Here is a 20,796-nt window from a genome sequence, read left to right as displayed (position 1 = left end):
GCTGGTACTTGCAAACAAATATCCAGCCTTAGAACAGAGAGATGATGATGACATAGAGGTAATGCATGAAACTGTAACGATGCTGGCTTTAGAGGTAGCAGTTGAAGTGGGAGGCAAGGCACCAAGGCAACCAGTAGGCAAGCTCTTCCAAGTAACAAAGGACCTAATAAAGAAACATCAAAGAATGAAAGTGTCCAACTCGAGAAATAAGATAGAATTTGCAGAACTGTCAAAACTGATCGAGAAAGTGAAAATAAGTGATATTTGGAACTATAACGTGAAGAAGTTATAAAAAATGGACGTAGCCTGAAATCAGTGAGAAAGAAATTTGACATAGGACAAACAAAGATGTATGCACTGAATGATAAGGAGTGTAATATCATCAGCAATCTCGAAGATATAGTAAAAGCAGTGGAAGAATCTATACTGACCTGTACAAGACTGTACCCAGAGGAGTTGGGATACCTCCATTAAAAATAGTAATGAGCAGGATACAGAAACTCCTCTTATAACTAGCGATGAGGTCAGAAGGGTCTTGCAAGACATGAAACGAGGAAGAGCGGCAGGAGAAGATGGAATAACAGTTGATTTAATCAAAGATGGAGGAGGTATAATGCTTGGAAAATTGGCGGCTCTTTTACGAGGTGTCTATCGATGGCAAGGGTCCCAGAAAACTGGAAGGATGCGAGCATTATACTAATACACAAAAAGGGAGACATTAAAGAATTGAAAAACTATAGGCTCATTAGCTTACTCCCAGTATTGTTTAAAATATTTATTAAAATAATCTCCAATAGAATAACGGCAACACTGGACTTTAGTCAACCAAGTGAATAGGCTGGCTTCCGGAAGGGATACTTTACAATGGATCACATCCATGTCATTAATTAGGTTATCGAGAAATCCGCAGAGTATAATAAGCCTCTCTATATGGCGTTCAAAGATTACGAAAAGGCATTTGATTCAGTAGAGATACCAGCAGTCATAGAGGCATTACGCTTACCTAAATACCTTACAAAATATCTACAGAGGTTCTACTGCTACCGTAATTCTACACAAGAAAAGCAGGAAGATACCTATAAAGAAGGAATCTCTCCAATGCTATTCACTGCGTGCTGTAAAGTTGTAGGATGATCTCACCGCAGGCATCCAGTTGAAGGGTTGGAGGACGTAGGGAGGATCTTAGGAGGAACTAGGCGAGCAGGATTTATTTACAGATATTTACATTCAAACAGGGGATACATTCGACAGTCTAGCGTGGCTCCCAAATGGAGCACGCAAGACGAAGTATACAGCATACGAGCACGAAGCTCCAAACACACCCAGCACACTGCTGGTCGAGCACGAGCACACAGCTCACGAGCACACACTAGCAGCCGACAAACAGCTGCTTATAAACACTCCATCCTCCCTAGATCCCTAGTTAAGGGAAAACGGCAGTTCACCGCCAAATCGTAGCATCCAACGTCATCATAATTGACCCGCCTTTTTGGAGGAGGAGGGCTCACACACACACATACGCACTGGTTTCACTGCCCCCACCGAGGTCAGACGGTCTTCGCAGAACTGTGTCTTGCCCAAAGGAGGCGCCTCTTATTCCCAGAGCTGACCCACGCAGCATGGCCGTTGTGGTTCTCCATTGTCTTGCGTCTTGAAAGGCGCATGGGACGGTGCCGCCAAATACATTCCCTCGGGAATTCCCCCACTCCCGAAAGACCAGGTCGGCGGTGGCGAGTTCAGTAACAAAGCCTGGTTCGTCGACCTCATCTCGGCATTCCCGCGACGGAGAATTGCTGACGCGCCGTATTGTCCTTACACAGCAGACATCGTGACGCCAAGAGGCTGGAAAAGGACGGTCGGTTCCTGGAAAACGCCAACCCGGCTGCTGCAGCTGGCTGAGAAACTTTGCATGTCGACACCTTGGCAGGCCATTCCTAACTGCTTGGAAGAAGTATTCAAGCTATTAAACTGGGAAGGCTTAGGAGTAAGGATCGATGGCGAATATCTCGGCAACCTTCGGTTTGCCGATGACATTTTTCTATTCAGCAACAATGCAGACAAGTTAGAACAAATGATTGATGACCTTAACAGAGAGGGTGTAAGAGTGGGGTGTAAGATTAATATGCAGAAGACAAAGATAATCATGAATAGCCCGGCAAAGGACCAAGAGTTCAGGATTGCCAGTCAGCCTCTAGAGTCTGCGAAGGAGTACGTTTACCTAGGCACATTAATCACAGGAAACCGTGTTCATGAGAAGGAAATTCATAGAAGAATAAAAATGGGTTCGATCGTATATGGAAGGCATTGTCAGCTCCTTATTGGAAGCTTACCATTATCACTGAAAAGGAAGGTGTATAATCAATGCATTTTACCAGTACTGACATATGGGGCAGAGACTTGGAGACTGACAAAGAAGCTTGAGAAGAAGTTAATGACCGCACAAAGAGCGATGGAACGACGTTTGCTAGGGATAATGTTAGGAGATAGAAAGAGAGCGGTTTGGATCAGAGAGCAAACGGGATAGACGATATTCTAATTGACATCAAGAGAAAAAAATAGAGCTGGGCAGGTTGTAATGTGCTGGTTAGATGACTGTTGGACCATTAGGGTTACTGAATGCGTACCAAGCGAAGGAAAATGCAATCGATGAGGACAGAAGACTAGGTGGAGTGATGAAATTAGTGTGAAGAAGAAGACTCGTCTCGCGGCACAGCCACATCGCCAACGCGCAACTCGGTTCATCTCGTGCTGTTGATTGCTGGCGTCTTTTTGGACAGTGCTTTGGGCTGTCTCGCTGTTCCCGGTCGCTGTGCCTTTGCATTAGGAGCCGCAAATAAACTTCTCAATTGGTGGAGGTGCTGGGGCTCAAACCCCGTCGCTTGAAACCCTGGAGCTGGGATCAAGAACGCTACCGCCCGCCATGACCGATAGCTCATCCCAAACGGCGCCGACGCCACAGGCCGTCACCTGCACTGGTGTTCCACGACATTGGGACCCCAAGATATTCAGTGGTGCAGACGACAAAGACGTAGAAGACTGGTCTGCGTCATATGAACGGGTGAGTACGCACAAGTGGGATGATTGAGCGAAGTTAACCCACGTCATTCATCTTTTATCTGGCTGGTGTTGCTCAACTCTGGTTTCACAACCACGAAAGTGACGTACCCACATGGTCAGTCTTCAAGACAACCTTTACGGAAGTGTTCAGCCGACCGGCTGTTCGCAAGCTGCGCGCTCAACAACGCTTGCGCACCCGAGCACAGCAGATGGCAGAAACGTTCATGAGCTACATTAAAAACGTCGTGGACCTTTGTAAACGAGTCAATGCCGCAATGCCCGAAGCTGAGCTAATTCGCCATATACTGAAAGGCATTGATGATGGCGCATTCCAGATGCTCCTAGCCAGGAATCCGTGCACTGTGTCTGAAGTCGTCAGCCTATGCCAAAGTTACGATGAGTTAAGGAAGCAATGCGCTTTGACTCGGCGTGAACTGGGAAACGACGACTTGTTGACGAGCCTTGACAGCATGTACGATCCATCCTCATTGTTTCAGTGGGTCAAGGACTTTGTGCGTGATGAAGTTGCCCGCCAACTTTATTTAGTCCCCTTCACTCAGGAGCCCACCTCACGTCTTCCAAACATGCTCCGCACTCTCATTTCCGAAGAGGTCACTAAAGTTGTCCCTTCCGCGCACCATCAGCCGCCTGCAGCTGCGAATCTCAACTCTGCGCTGGCAGTGCAGCCTGTCACCACGCCTCTCGCCTATGCGCAGCCAGTCCTCCCTGTGGCTGCACCTCTTACGTACACGCAGGCAGTACGCAGGCCTCCGCCGGCATCTTTCGTGACCCAGTCCTAACCGGCGCCACCGGAAGCCCATGCTGCATCTTGGACCACACCGAGAGCTAATCCTTGGAGGACGCCTGACAATTGTCCCATCTGTTATTCTTGCTGCACTCCCAGACACGTCGCCCGATATTGCCGCTGTCACCCTCAAGGGTTCGCCGACGCCTCTCGGCCCTTCCAGTACGGCAGCCAGCCCTTTCGCCAATCCGCCGCTCCTTCCCCCCAACCGTATGCTCGTGCTGACCTCCCAGAATTTCCTTCGTGTCACTCGCCATCCCCACTACCTTTCGCAACACTTGACATGGCTGGCAGCTGCAGCAATATATACTTTTACAATCCCCTCTGCGCGCCTATTACTGAAGTAACTCGAGAAGCAGTTGGCAAAGAATGAACGCTTTATTGAAGGTTGCTGTACCTTTTATAGTCTTTATCTTGTGACGTCACCGCAGCCACTGCTGAATCACAAGAGGCATGGCCGGTGAATCTAACAAAACAAACACGTGTCAGCGGCGCATGCTGATTCAGAACAATTCTTACCCCTTAAGAGGAAGCTTTAGCTCGGGCCCAACTCCAACGCGGCCTATTCAAATACATGTAAAAACGCAAAAACGTTTTTCTGAGGTAACCCCTGGACCGATTTTAATGAAATGTGTTGCTTTTCAGAGAGAAAGTTAAATTCTAGTGACTGTTGGAAGCGGAATTTTGATTTAGGGCTTGAATTTTGTTAGAGATTTACAAAATTTTAGAAGTTTGAAAAAAATAGAAGCACAAAGTTTACAAACTAATAGCTCTGCATCAAGAACAGATATCGTGGTTCTGTAAACGGCATCAATTAGATCATTCAAAGCGGACAAATTTCATATGTCATTTTACATCTTACGTGAGTTTGTTACGTTGTTTACGAGGGTTCTGCAAAACTTGTAATCACATATTAATACATTTTTTGAGATTCATGTATAAGATGTCAAACTTGTCCGCTTGAGATGTGCTATTAGGTACAATTCACAGAATTGCGATATCACCTATTCTTGCTGAGTTACAGAGTTGTAAACTTGATAGTTTCGTTTTCTGAAAATTTGCGATTTTTGCCAATTTTTAATAAAAAATTGACGACCTAAATCGAAAATGCGAAACCGACAGTCACTAGATTTTATGTTTTTCTTTTAAATGCAACAAACCCCGTCAAGTTTGGTGCTGTGGTTGCCGAGAAAAACGAATTCTCCTTTTACATGTATTTAGATAGGAGCACTCGAGCTAAAGCTTCCTCTTAAGGAGTGAGGCGGTCCGGGTGCCGGGGCTTCCGCTTCGACCTATGCAGTGTCACTTCAGCCCGGTCAGTCACTTGCGGCTCGCGGGTAGCAACCTCGGCTTCGGCCCGCCCGTCTGACGGCGTTCGAATGTCGGTACCTACTTGAGCCTGACTGTGACTGCTGTCGTGTCCTTGAGACGGCAGGTCTGCCGCTGCATTCTGGCTGCCTTTAGTCGTTGGTACTTGCATGGGGGCCTCGGGTTCCACCGCTTCTCCTCCCACGCTGGTCCTCCTGGTTTTTAGCTGGTCGAGGTGGCGGCGATGTTGCTCCCCATCTGCAGTCTTTACCGTTGCCATTCGCGAGCCTTCGGTGGACTCTACCACGCCTGGTTTCCATTTGTCGCCCACTCCGTAGTTCTTGAACCAGACGTCTTTGCTCAGTGGTTGGCCACTGTTGCACGCACCTGCAGAAGGGAATGGTCGTGACACGATGTTGTGCAATAAAGAACGTGGCTGATATCCGAGAAGCATAGAAGCTGGGGTTTGCCTATTTGGCAAGGGAGTGCGCCGATAATGCGAAAGAATGTGGTCCAGCCGAGCTTGCAAACTGCCGCGTGTGTTTTTGTTTAACCCCTGTTTGACAGTCTGTACTGCTCTTTCCACCAGGCCATTAGACTGCGGTTTGTAGGGAACTGTCCGCAAATGAGCGATGCCATTGCGCTTCATAAATGCCCTGAACTCTTCGCTAGTAAGCTGCGGCCTGTTGTCCGTCACCAGGGTCCTCGGCAAACCGAACCAGCTGAACATAGTCTGCAGTGCTTCAATTGTCTTTGCCGAACTGGCGGTCTTCATGGCGGTAACCTCGATCCATTTCGTATGGGAATCAACCACAATCAACAACATGTTACCTTCCACAGGACCCGCAAAATCGACATGGACCCTAGACCATGGCTCCTCTGTGTCCGGCCAAGGCACGGGTTGTCGGGCAGGAGGCATGCTGCCCCATTCTATGCATGTTGGACACGCGTTCACCAGCTTCTCAATGTCCCGATTGAGCCCTGGGTACCAGAAAACAGAACGTGCCAGGTTCTTCATAGCCGTTATCCCTTGATGTGCATCATGCAGCATACGCAGCATTGACTGCCGCGCACTTGTTGGAATAACCGCTCGGTGGCCCCAGTACACAATTCCGTGGCTGTACGTCAGTTCGTCTTTCCTGTGCATGTACACGCGTAACAGCTCTTGAGCCGGTTGCAAGTACCGTGGCCAGCCATTCTGAATGTAATCGTGGACTTGCGCGAGGTCGCTGACGTCAGCAGTCATTTTAGCCAAGTCACTCGCCGACAGAGGACAGGTATTGAGATGATCGGTCAGAAGAACACACTCACGAGCGTCATCTTCTGCAGCCTTAGCGTTGTTATACTCTTGCCACACTGGTAAACGGCTGAGGGTGTCTGCAGGAATCAACGTCTTTCCTGGCTTGAACTGAATTTTGTAGTTGTAGGCGCTTAGCAAGAGGGACCAACGCTGAATCCGGGCAGTGGCCATGGCGGGAACGGGCTTGTTGGGGCTGAAAAGGCTCAGAAGAGGTTTGTGATCTGTAACAAGCGTGAAATGATTCCCGAACAGATATTCCCGGAACTTTGTAACCCCGAAGACAACTGCCAATGCCTCTCTTTCAATTTGCGCGTAATTACGCTCAGCAGCTGAAAGTGTTCGCAACCGGAACCCAATTGGTCGATCTTGCCCATTTACTCTGTGATATAGCACTGCGCCGACGCCACACGACGATGCATCAGTTTCCAAAATAAGCGACTTACTTGGATCGTAGTGCGCCAAGAACTTAGCTTTCTCAAGCAGCTGCTTTGTTGCTCGGAACGCATTATCTTGTCTCGCTCCCCACTGCCAGCGCGTGTTCTTTCTTAGCAGTTCATGCAGCAGCTCTAGAACAGTAGCTAAGTTTCCCAGAAATTAGTGGTAGTAGGTCACGAAGCCCAAAAACGCCCGTAGTTCCGCAACACCGGTTGGCTTTGGCATTTTCATTATTGCAGCAATGTTGTCCATCTTGGGTAACAATCCATTCGTATTTATACGATGTCCCAGAAATTCAACTTCTCTGTTACTACAAAATTCAATTGTTCTAACAGAGTTGCATCCAATATGAAAGTACAGTAGAATTTCGTTCATCCAAATGCAGTACATTAAACTCGCACTGCAGATGCACATGGTCCTAAATATGAGCATCTCAGTGTGTGAAAAAGTCCAGTACTAATTTGAACTCGTAAGCATTAGCGCCAGTTGTTTCGAAGAGATTGCACACCAAACCACTCTTCTGCCACCAGCACTGAATCAATCCTGGTGGTGGTCATACACGGGGGTGCACCAGCCACCATTGCTGCAAGGGCTGCGAGTAACCATGGCAAGGGTATTGTACCGGAACTGGACCAAGGATCTCAGAAAAAAGCTTTATTTTAACCTGGCTCAGAACTGAACCGGAACACTTAAGGCTTTTTTCACTTTGTAGCAAAACTGAATAGAAAAAGCTGTTTTCGGGTCATGTGGGCCACCTTCTCTAGAACTTTTCATACAGGCATTGCTGGCACTCATTTGTAAATGCATACGAGACTTTCTTGATATTAGAAGTGGCAGCACCCTTTGTATGGCCTTCAATGTGTCGCATAGGGAGGGAGGCATGTTAATACAGTAATACGCTCATGAATACTTGATGTTGATGTCTGTCGAACTAAGAAGCACTCTCTGTCTTAGCTGTTGCTTTTGACCTCACTGATATGTAAACTGAAATACAGTGGAACCCCGATTATATGACTTTGAGGGGACCACCTAAAACCGTCCTATAATCCGGGTGTCATATAATCGAAGAACTAATGACTAATACCCCTGTCACACGGGCACCCGCGAACTCCGTTGAGCATGAAACTCCCTAACGGAGATCGACGGCAATGGAGTTGCGGCCGTGCTACACGGCACAGCGTGAGCTTTCGACGGGCGCCGCACGGGGTACTAACGGCGCTGCTGCGCTTACTTCCACGTGCAACTGTTCACATGTACGGTCGCCGTTAAAGTAATCTATGTGCATTTTTTTAACGCAGTATGTAAAAATATAAAATCACAGCGAGAATCTTTGCGGTACGTTACCACAAGACTTTTGTTTTCCAAGCATAGCGAAGTTGCAAGCGATGCTGGCCACACTGCGCTCTTGCTTTCATGCGTGGGCAGAGCGGGTCACGTTGTTGGGCCGGTGTGCTTCGAGTTGTGATTCCGCTGTCTAATCGCACGTGTCTGTGTTCGCGGTGCGCCGGGATCGCTCATGGTGCGTGTCACCCGGAGAATTTTACCCGTACGGCTTGAAAGATACGTGCGGCTCCCATGCATATAAAAACAAACAAAATGGCGGAACGACGTTTTCCGATGCAGCGTGGCGAAGTACTGGTGTAGAGAGTACAGGTGCTGATGCCCTTAAAAACAAATTAAAACTTCCATTATGTGGCATATATCCCAAGGTAAAAAAAATGCTAAAATTTGTAAATGAACCAGTTACGACGATTTTACTTGCGTGGTTTTTGCAGAACTGTAGCTGCATGGGAACGAGAGTACTCCATCCAACCGTAATGGTCATTGCCGAACTCCCTTCGCCCAACATTTCCATTTAACTTCCTTGGCACAGGGAGACCGTGTGACACGAAGCCCAACTCCATTGGCATAAAGATGAAGGAGCTCAATGGAGTTCGCGGGTGCCCGTGTGACAGGGGTATAAGGCAGTGACAAAACTTAGTATTGGCCGAAAAACGGGTTGCTTGAATTACGCCTACAGCACGAACCTGCTCTGCTCCAAGGAAGGTATAAGTTATTAAAAAAAAAAATGACAACCAAGCATTTAATTATAAGAGGTGTGAGCAAATCTCTATTGTCACCTTTTAAAAAAATCTGTGATCTTTTTCTGGACATTTGCCCAGCCGCGACGCATCAGCTTCCTTTTGAGAGCTGCAACATCTGGCAGCAAGTCACCGTCATCGTCATATGCACAAAAAAACCGCCAAATGTTGCCGACGCTGTGCAACAAGCCCGCTGTCAGAGTTGTCGGACGATCCCACCACTATCAACCAGATGTAGGAGTTGTCGGACGGTCTCGCTGCTGCCACCATTTGAAGGAGTTGAAGGTCGTAGGGAGGAACTTGGGGAACAGGATTTATTTACATTATTTACATCTTGGACAAGACATACATCGACAGTCTAGCATGACTCCCAAATGGAGCCCGCAAGACGAGCATACAGCAAACAGCTTACGAGCACACAGCTCACGGGTACATTTCAAGCGTGACAACGAGCACACAGCTCACGAGTACACTTCTAGCACGACAACAAGCACGCAGCTCACGACGACGAGCACACAGCTCACTAGTGCATTTCGAGCACGACAACGAGCACGCAGCTCACGACGACGAGCACACAGCTCACTAGTACATTTCGAGCACGACAACGAGCCCACTCTAGCAGCCGGCAATCGCTGCTTATAAGCATTTGGTACCCCCTTGATTCCAAGCGGACGGAAACCTTTGTCAGTCATCGTTCGACGTCACCGTTTGACGTCACCGTAGATGACCCACCCTTTTGGAGGAGGCGGGCTCACATACACGTGTTGCACACACACACAGGTGTAATGGTCCGGAGCCGACGTCAGAGGGGCTTTGTAGAACTCTGAACCGTTCCGGGTAGCACATTGTCTTGCGTCTTGGTCGGAACGCAGGAAGGAGCCCCTGTCGGCGTTCCCGCGGCAACTCCCCCACTCATAGCAAAACCGGGCGGTGTTGTCGTGTTGCGCACACAGTCCGCTTCGTCGAACTCCTTCACTCGCAACGGCGACGAGGCTAGAGGTTGGCGGCAGCGTTCCAAGATGAGGTTACCACCGCTGGAGTAAATGGCTGGCAAACTTGCACTGCAGCTGGCCGTTCTTAACACTGCGTAATTCGGAACGAATGGACAATTCGAAAACGAGCTCTCTTATTGTGCAGCGATATTATTTCTAGAGCAAGTCACAGAAGAGCGGGGAGAGTGTAAACGAGTTCGTGGCCACCCTTTGTCAGCTTGCCGATAAGTGCAAATTTGGATCGGAGCTCGACGACAATTTGCGTGACCGCCTGGCGCACAGGATGTATGATGACACTATGCGCCTGCTGGATGAAGCAGATTTGAGGCTTGACGAGGCGGTGAAGATTGTGTCAGCAATAGAAGCTGCCACATGTGGCGCCAAACAGATTATGGGCCAGGTTGGTGAGGCGGCGATAAGTCGCGTAGTGTCAGCGCCGGCACAGTGTTTTCGGGGCGGTGGACCCCATTCATGGAATATCTGCAGATGGATTGGGCAGCATTGTTTGAAAGGCCAGCAATGAGGTCACCTTGCTCAGATGTGCACAAACAAGAATGCAGCAGTAAAGCAGACATGATCGCTGCGCACACCATGTGCACGCCATAATCGACACTGCCGGAGGTGCCACAAAGGCTGTGCCGGAAGACTACGACTCGGGTGCAGGCACCGTTGGGAACCTCTGGGTTTTAGAAATGGCGATGTTGACTGTTGACTGTTGGCATCGCATGAAACGGTTGAGCAAGAGTTGCCGCCTATTTTCGTTGAAGTTAGGATCCAGGGGAAGCCGGTTAAAATAGAATTGGACACTGGCTCTGTGGTTTCGGTTATTGATGAAACAGAGTTCAAGAGCCGTTTTCCTGGCGTCAGCACGGAGCCACTGGACCTCAAGTTGCGAGGCTGTTTTGGTCAGCTTTCGTTAGTTTCGGGCAAAACGATGGTCAATGCGTAGTTCGTGAAAATAGCAGCGAGTTTGTGGTGACAGATGGCACAAGGGCTCTGCTTGGGCGAAATTCAGCCAGAGCATTCGACTTGCCTTTGGAAGACCTGCCCAAGGTTCACCAGGTGAGCAGCGCAGATGCACTAGTCACTTGTTACGGCTCACTGTTTACTGGTGGCATTGGGACATTTGGGGGCATGCAGGCAGCATAAGAATATCAGAGGGAACTTGCCCAATATTTTGCAGACCTAGCAATGTACCGTTTGCACTGCGTGATTTAGTAGAGGCAGAATTTTTGGCGGCTACAGCAAGAGGGCATCCGGAGTCCTGTTTGGTCATTAAAATGCACTGGTCCATCGTGCCAATGCTAAAAATGGATGGTAGGGTCAGGATCAATGGCTATTTCAAACTCACAGTCAACAATGCTGCCATTACTGAAATGTACCCCGTACTGAAGCTGGAGGAAATGTGAGTGAAGTTAGCCAGGGGACAGGCATTTCCGAAACTAGATCTGCGAGGTGCCTATCAGCAGATAGTTAGATGCTGTGTCAGAAAAGTTAGTTGTTATCAACACACAGAGACCTTTTCCAATGCAACAGGTTGCTGTTTGGTGTGGCCTCGGCACCAGCCACCTTTCAAATGGAGATGGAGGCGTTACGAAGTTGCGAAGGCATGGTGGTGTACTTTGACATCTTTATAACTGGATCCATTAGAGAACAGAACAAGTGGAACGTGGAGGTAGTGCTGAGAAAAATGCAGGAAGCCAGGTTGAAGCTGAAGTTGAGCCAGTGCTTGTTTTTCCAACCAACTGTGGAATACCTTGGGCACGTCCTTGATGCCGAGGGTCTTCAACTGCCACGTGGCAAGGTTGAGGCAATTCTCAAGGCACCCGAGCCAAATAATGTCAACGAATTGCAGAGCTACTTGGGCCTAATAAATTTCTACCGAATGTGTCGACAACACTCCAGCCCTTGCACAAACTTTTACAGAAGGACAAACCCTGGAAAGGAGGTGGAGAGCAAGAGTCAGCCTTTGCCAAAAGCAAGACAAAGCTCACGTCAGCATTAGTGCTGACGTCCTACAACATTGCCGCTTCTCATGTGTTTTGATGCATCGCCTTATGGCATGGGAGCTGTCTTAGCTCACAGGCTAGAGACCAGGGTAGAATGGCCAATGGCGATCGCATCCAGGTGCCTGACACCTGCAGAAAAGAACTACAGTCACCTGGAAAAAGAGGCCTTGGCTGTAATATTTGCAGTCACCTAGTTTCACCAGTGTGTTTGGGGTAGCATGTTCAATATTTTTTTCTGACCACAAGCTGTTGTTGAATCTGTTGGGCCATGATAAGGGTATCCCTCAGCAATGTTCACCATGGCTGTTGTGCTGGTCTTTGACACTGGCTGCTTACGAGTACTGGATGGCATATCGTAAGGGATCAGAGCTGGCAAATGCCAACAGCCTCAGTCGCCTGCCACTAGCTGGCTGCCCAGAAAAAGAGCTGGTGGTCGGCGAGCTGTTCGTGCTGGGAAAAGAGTACCTGACCTTGTTATCATCGGCAGCTGTGTCCTTAGCTACCAGTCGAGACCTTGTGATTGCCACGGTTCGTGAGGCATTGTGGCATGGGAAGGAAACTATCAGGGGGAGACGAATGGATGTCATTTGCTCATCGCATGGACGAGTGCTCAATAATGCAGGGTTTTGTTGTCTGGGATTGTCGAGTGGTGGTGCCCACAGCTCTTCGGCAAGCAATACTAAAGGTGTTACATGAGACACACCCTGGCATAGAAAAAATGAAGATGGTCGCAAGGAGTCATGTGTGGTGGCCAGGCTTAGATGCAGACATAGAAACCAAAGTTAACAGCTGCACAAAGTGCCAGGCGTATCAGTGAAATGAAAAATGAACACGGCAGACACTGTGGCCTTTTCCAGGTCTGTGGTCACACCTGCGTGTGTACTTCGGGGGGCCACGGCAAGGCGTCTATATTTTAGTCGTGGTTGTTGCCTATTCCAAGTTCATGTGCTGAGTCCCTCAGCAACAGCCCCTATATTGTGCCTGAGGACTACATTTGCCACCCACGGCTTACCAGATGTAGTAGCAAGTGACAATGGGCCAGTGCTTACAAGCAGCAAATACAAAGAGCTCCTAAACAAAAATGGAGTACGAGTGATGAGAGTACCCCCCTACCATCCAGCATCTGATGGTGTGGCTGAGAGAGTGGTCCAAACAATAAAAAACAAAATGAAGGCCGATGTGCGACACTGACACCAACATATCAAGAATTTTGTTTAATTACAGAACAACAAAGCACCACCTTACAGGTCGTGCTCCAGCTGAGCAGCTTATGGGCCACCAAATGAAGGCTGTGCTGGATAGGCTGCATCCAGATTTGAGAGTTGGAAACAGTTGCATCAAAAGGAGAGGGCTCACAAGAATGCAAGAACAGGGAGACTACCTCAGCCTGGCACAAGAGTGTGGGCACAAAACTTCAGAACTAGACCACTATGGTTGCCCGCGAATGTTGGCACAGCAACAATTGCGTCATCCACGTCAGTGATTCTTGAAGATGGCTCCTCATGGGTATGCCAAGGTGACCACTTGAGGCTGCAAGCATCAGAAGTATCATGTCAAGATCACTTAACACAGAAAGTTGGGCTAGTCGATGTTGATGATCAGCTGCAGTGCAACCAGGAGGGAATAAGTGAGCCTGACTCCGATTTAGAAATGCAACAACTAGGAATGCTGTGGACAACCGAGATACAACAACCAAGAGTCTCATTGACAACTGAGATGCCCAATACACAAGAACCAGAGGCGGAAGAATCCAGAGGATTGGCAGAATCGGTATGTAACCCAGCAGTCAGCTTGGCATCTCAACCACCGCCACTTAGGAAGTCAACCAGGCAGCGCCATCCAGTCGTGCGCTATTCCCCCTGAAGCTTCGGCTGTCTGTTTCTTTCTTTTTTTTGTATGGGAAAGGGCTGTTACATTGCAGTGCTAGAGCCACCATGAGCCAGTGGTGGCACTGTTCATGGCAGCAACAATGGTACAAGAAGGCAACCAGTGACAAGGATCAGTCAGTGGCCTAGCGAGCCAGCTCGAGCGTGCTACGTGTATCAAATAAACGTCAACTTGTTCCTGTTCAGCTTGGTGTCTTCATATCAGTAACGGCAAAACCTTAAATATACAGTAGGCCAAAGTACATTTGGGCCAGATGCAATCAATGTCAATAGATGCAACAAATGCTAGATGGCCGCAAGATTACCCAACAAAGGCATTTCATTTATCTGTACAAACCATTCTCGCATGCAGCGTCCATCAGCGCCACATGAGTGGACATTTTATGATGCCTACAAGTTTTCCTTGGTGTCTGATGAGACCTTTCATGTTCTTAACTAGAGGTCGCAAACAGGAAGGCAACTTTCTTTGTCTGGCTCATTTTTTGTAATCACAGAATGTGTCTAGCAATCATGCCATATTTGTGCTTTAAAAAAAAATAAAATATAAATAAAGGTTTTGTCGAAGGGAGGCTTGCTTACAAAAGTGTGTTTTATCATTATAGGACCATGTACGTGATTGACCAGTTTGCGTGTGAGGTGAAGGACCCCTTGGTTGTGGCTCATTGGGCCTGCCTTTCCAGCCCCACGCACAACTCCGTCAAAATCAACATCCTTTCGCAGGGATACGAGACCATGTGTCGGTGAGTCTGTGATTAGGCTAATCCAAGACTAATATAAAGCAGATCTTTCAGATCGTGGGAAGCAAATAGAAGTGAAAGGTGCCTCCAACATTTGTGCATGACTGTGAACAGAGCGATTAAAAGTACAATTTCAGTCAACTCAATTGGGTTTCATTTCAGAAACTCCAAGACGGATTTGATTACATTTAGGAATAAAGACATCACTGCTTGAATTTTATCAAGTGCCACTTACGAAGGTCCACTCTGCAGTGGTGACACAGGCCCTTGATGTAGTATTTTGGTGAATGATGTAAAACCACATAGAATGAGTGGTTTCCTCATAAATCCATCAAGTGTTTGTGCAAATCATGAAAGCTATGGGCCAGGAATTATTACTTAGTAGCTGCCATCCACATGAACGATGTTTTTGGAACAGTTTATGAAAGCGAGACAAATGATTTTGCGACTTAAACATTTATAGGAGCAATTTTGCCCAAAAAGTGAGGCATTGATAGCTATAGCAAAGTGTTAGACAATCACACAAAATAAGGTTTGTAGTATTATAGGCCACATAAATTGCAGCAAGCATTTGCTTACTAAATAAACAAGCATGGTATCAAGTATGCACAGATAAAGATTTCACTCGATGGCCGTGAGCGTTTCCTTTCCAATGCTGGCATAATTAAGGGTGCTATGAATGGCAAGGGAACGCCTTGTGCTGCCGCTCGCTTCAATGCATCGCCAAAACTTATGGCATCTTCGGCGGAGGTGCTCTTGCACCGTGATGGAACATTGAAAGTTACATGATACACTGGCCAAGTGTCACGTTCCGCTTTATGCCAGATGAACATGTGAGCTACGGGATGCAAGTCAGCTTCACCCTCTGCAGGCGACGTACTGCATTTACAGTTGTCATTTGCAGTTGCCGTGATTTGCAGCAAAATGAATAAGGTCAAGTTTTTATATATGGCCAACGTTTTAAATGGAAGCTGAAGAATGATTTGTGCCATGTGAGGCATTCTTAGGGTACTGGGATGAGGCTGCAAGCTTTGCTGCGAGCACCTTGCATGCTCTGCAACTTAGTTTGAAGTGCCTTCAAAACTGAAAAGAAACTACAGAAATGAAAGTTGCAGGATCAAATGCAAACCGGGATGCTGCTGCTTCATACCTCATTATTGTTTTTGGATGCCACAACATCAGTGATGAAATTGTCCACCTTCGGCTGCTGCTCCTGTCAGTGCTCCTGGATAGTGGCGATGATTGCATTGTCTTCACTGTCCAGTGAGCTACCAGGTTCTAGCAGCAAAAGCAGCTCTGTGTGATATGTGGCTTCCAACATAACTTCTTGCTTCAAAATGACGTCCATCTGTATCCATGGGTGTAAGACAGTACCCTAAGCTGTCTTGAATGAAAGTGAAATGAACCTGACTTGCTTTGTGACCTGCTGATACATGCTGCGCAACGAAATTGCACTGCGTGCCACCGTGCCGCTGTTGAGATCGATGGTGGAGCGCAGTGCTCGTCTGTTGATCTTGCACTGTCACGCTCCGCAGTGACATGTCAGGACGCACTCTGTGCTTGCTCCAGATGTTCAGCTGTACTATCCCCCGCTGAACATGGTCATCATCTGCATTACTATGAGACAAACGTGCAGAACCATTTGAGTGCACTGAAAATCGCATGAGCACTGTCAGCCGAAAATGCAATTAGATTACGTAGCGTCCAACACTAGGTATGCGGAAAGACAGTGTGCATGAAGCCACCAGCCATCTCTGCTAACCCTGGCACCCATCACAAATAACCTCTTAGGTACCAGCAATTACTAGATGCTAGATTCTGAAGAATAGCAAAGAATGGAACCACCTTCCCGCTTTCATCGCCGCCATCACAGACACTGACAGCTTCAAGATTGCAATTCATGAAGCCTCTTGTTAACATGTTTTCTTTACTTGCTGTAACCTTTCTTTTTACTGGGCAAACATTTGTTATTTACCACTCCTTCCTGTAATGCCCTCGGGCCTTGGAAGTATGCCAACTAAATACTAAATAAATAAATACAGTACACTAAAACTCTATTACCTGAAAATTGTCCCAAATCGCTAATACATTTCCATGCATGCTGCGGACCGCATATCCGTACTAATGTGGCAATGGTGGTACCACCAAATAGAGTGAGCTGTAATGATGTATGTTCTTGAGTTGATTGTCTCTTAACCTCTTTATTACGATAGCAATAGCAATTATGAGGACACTCGAGGCACATTCTCATCATGGCTATCACTACCGTCGTAATGTCATGGTATTGATGATGCTTGTGCAGTGCTGATGAGGAAAACGAGAACAAGGTGAAAGCAGGAGCCAACGTTTCGACAAGTGGACTTGTCTTCTTGGACTGTCTTGGTCAAGTGGACTGTCTTCGCCTTGAAGAAGACAAGTCCACTTGTCGAAACGTTGGCTCCTGCTTTCACCTTGTTCCCGTTTTGCTCATCGTTTTGAATTTCCATCTCCCGTATTTCTTGTGTTTTCCCTGTGCAGTGTGTTTGGCTGCAAAAACAATGTCACGACTATCTGCCTGCGCAAAGCCATTGCTGGCATTGCACACACAAACACTGGCATTCCTGCTGTGCCACTGTGTGCATATTGTCACGTAGTAACAGTCAAGAGCACAGTAGCAAAACTGTGAATGACGAAACTAACTCTTTACTTGCGACTCTAATCGCAAGTGACATTCAAAGCGCAACGATAGTGGTGAACACAGTCAGCAGTCGTCGAAAATCTGATAGGCAGGTCAAGCGTGTCGGCTTTTATGCAGGACTCGTCGAAGGTTCCTGTGTAATCGCTGGTGCCCGCGTGGCTTCCAGAAAGTACTACGTGGAACCCCGTTCATACGTTTTTCACCGGACCGAGGAAAAAAACCGTAACAGCCAGGAAAATGCAACAGTGAGGAAAGCTCCGAAAATGAATGAAAAAAGTGCAGCTTCAACTATAGACAATTTATTTCCACGGAGTGCGCTTAGACCTTAAAAAAGTCTAGAATGGTGGCTTGCCGTTTCTTTCGCTCGCTAGAAACCACCACACGTTTCTCAATAGCCTGGAAGGCCGCATTGCTGTGAGGTGCGACGTACCTGTGGAGGAGGTCCAGAGCCGCGACGGCTTCTCCAAAGCTAGGATTTGGCAACTCCCCGGCATCATGCGGCTCGTGCTCCTTGTCGTCACCGCGCCACGGCAATGGCAACGGACGAAGGAATATCCGCAGGAAATGTTGCCCTCTTTGGCGTAATCATGCTAACGTGCTAACGATTGTTTAGTATTGCTGCGGAGCGCGCATGTCCGAGCAGCCCGGTTGCGCGCAGCACGGCGTGGTTTCGCAAGAAATGTAAACAAGAGAGGAGAGCTGGCCCGATAGGCGGAGCAACGCCATGAGCAACGCCAACTTCCGGCTTCCCTTTAGCTATAGCTTCACAAAGTGACGTCAGGGCCTCTCCCGAGTTTCCTTCCTTCGCACGGAGGAAGGAAACTAAGGAGAGGCCCTGACGTCACTCTTTGCAAAGCTAAAGTGAAGCCGGAAGTTGGCGTTGCTCATGGCGTTGCTCCGCCTATCGGGCCAGCTCTCCTCTCTTGTTTACATTTCGCGCGAAACCACACCACGCTGCGCGCAACCGTGCTGCTCGGACCCGCGCGCTCCGTAGCAATACTAAGCAATCGTTAGTACGTTAGCATGATTCCGCGAAAAAGGGCAAAATTACCCGTGGATATTCCTTCGTCCGTAGCCATTGCCGTGGCGCGGTACATTGCGTACAGCGTTGCATGCGTGTTCATTTTGCGAATTTTAGTTCCTCCTGTCCCACCTGGCCACAGGAACATCCGATAGAGCACGGTCCAGATAACGCAGCGCAGCAAAACGCGGAGACCAACGCAAACCTGCCCGCGCGGCGCCTTTGCCACGGTATGAAACCTACGGAGCAACACGTGTGAGCGCACAGAACCAAAACAAAGCCGCCATTGTGGCCCGAAAGGCATGGCCCCTACGGCAAAGAAATAAAAAATCAGCAAAAAAAGAGGAGAACGTACTACGTCACTTCCTCCACACTTTTCTCCTAGCGCGCGGAGGGGGTAGGGCCTCTCCTCAGTTTCCTTCCTCCATGACTGGCCGCCTGGCTCATGACGTTTGTCCAGAGCGCGTGCCCATTGGTGGATGCTCGTGTGCCTTCGCCTTGGAGGAGTAAACGCCCCCTTTTTTCTAAAGTTGTATCCGACTATAGTTTGCATAATTTTTTTTCATTAAACATAGAAAAATACTGATTACATATTTGCAATCAGCTCACTAAACTGAATAAAGTTGAAAGTTTCAAATCTCCAGAGTCAGGGTGTCTACCAATTGGGAAAACCGGGAATTCTCAGGGATATTGAATATTCTGGAAATACTCAGGGAAAACTCAGGGAATTTTTGCTTCTATCAGGGAAAATTTACTGTCATTTTTTTTAAAGGGAACGAAGGTCACGTTAATGCTAGCTGGCTCGAGTAAAACAGAGGAATCGTAACGAATCGTCATTGACGCCGTGTTGACGGCTGGAGGAGTTACCATTGTACAGTCAACGACCGACTTGGTCAATGTATGAGAACGTCGGAAATTTTGGACGCAAGAACCTTTTGCTGTCCGATTGTCCGGACATTTAGCTGTCGCCGCAGGTCCGAAACGGCATTAGTCAAAGCCACCGCCTTCGATTTTGAGTATCTCGCCGCGTCGAACCGGCGCTCTCTCGCAGATCCACTGGCAGCCGTAGCCATCACCGCAGCAACACCAGGCGTAGCTGCTTCGACGTTTGCTATTAAGTTTCTTGCCATTTGGTGCCGCGTTTTTTATTGAAAGGATTTGCTGCTGTCAGCAATGCCACCGACTCCCCCTTTCTGGTCCTCGCGATTGGCTTCGGAGCTCGGAAAGCACGGCGCGTTGCATAATGGCGGGTCTCGAAAGTCAGCTTTGCCTCAGTACAGAAATGTTACGCGGTGAAGCATAACAAGCGTAGCAAGGGGTAATTGTCACGCAACACAGTACGTATTCCTTAATTATACACGCGTGCACCCGCCATCTCCTGTCACAGTATGAGCACCAATATGCCTAATAAGTAGGGGTGTGCTAATATTCGAAATTTCGAATACGAATAGAATATTTTCCTTATTCGAAGCGTATTCGATTCGAGAAATGCATATTCTGAAATTCTCATATATTTGAAGACGGCGGAAAACGGTAATATTCGGCGAATATTCGGACAGGTTGCGAATAATTGAGCATATAACGAATTATATGCTTGCTCCGCATTCTCCTAAGAACATATTTATTCACTGAGAACTTCGTATGATCCCGTCATTATCTGTATCCTTTGTTTCAGTCTATCTGCATCCAGCCCGTGAGACATGATTAGTTTCGGATTCTTTTTTACCAAGCTTTATTCCTGGGCTCTTTCATAACGATACATGATGTACTTTAGGGCTCTGTAAGTATGCGCAATAAAATATGTATCTCGAAAATGTTACCTGGACAGTTTTTAGATCTTTACAAACTGTTCCAAGTATGTCACACATGAACTTCATCAAATGCTCTATATATCGGAGTTCACAACGGATAGCCAGCACATCAGAGGTACCGATGAGGCAGCTGACGCACTTTCACACATCACTTTCCTCAGCACATCTACATCTGCTGTGGACTGGGGACATCTAGCTCGGGCGCAGATAGAAGACCCTGTGTTGCAATGCTGCATGACAACTCCCGTTCCCTCCGTCTGCAACTCCTTCCGGATCCGCTTGTGCCTGGCTCACTGGGGTACGACATGTCATCGGCTGCACCTCGGCCCTTCATTCTGGCTGCTTTTCCTCGCGTGGTTGCCCAAGCACTTCACGACATCTGCCATCCCAGAAACTGAGCCACGTGGCATCTCATTGTGCAGCAGCGGCACGTCTGGCCGAGCATTAACACCGATGTTCACCACTTCGCCCGCTTGTGCCTCGCTTGCCAGACCACCAAATTGACCCGCCACACCAAGACTACCACACAGTTTTACAGCGAAGCTGTATATAGCTTAGCTATCCTCCGGTGGTGGTCGATGTCCATCCGCCTACGCTTTGCGTCAACATGAACAAAATTTCGTCTCCAGTTTCTTGCAAATGCTCTGTAGCTCTCAATCTAATGTAGGTATATTGAA

General features: G+C 48.0%; 1 protein-coding gene across 3 annotated transcripts in view; it reads left to right on the top strand.

Annotated features, from left to right (window-relative positions):
* MED17 (mediator complex subunit 17) overlaps positions 1 to 20,796 on the top strand; it is a 197,805-nt gene that overhangs the window by 144,711 nt on the left and 32,298 nt on the right. For all 3 annotated transcript variants that reach the window (XM_055073189.2, XM_050182348.3, XM_055073190.2), the window contains one exon: positions 14,476 to 14,613. In XM_055073189.2, the coding sequence (XP_054929164.1) occupies positions 14,476 to 14,613 (138 nt within the window). The remainder of the gene's footprint in view (positions 1 to 14,475; positions 14,614 to 20,796) is intronic.

Source organism: Dermacentor andersoni, chromosome 7, assembly GCF_023375885.2.
Source record: "Dermacentor andersoni chromosome 7, qqDerAnde1_hic_scaffold, whole genome shotgun sequence".
NCBI lineage: Eukaryota > Metazoa > Arthropoda > Arachnida > Ixodida > Ixodidae > Dermacentor > Dermacentor andersoni.
The sequence above is the reverse complement of the archived record's forward strand: the minus strand, read 5'-3'. Positions and strand labels throughout refer to the sequence as shown.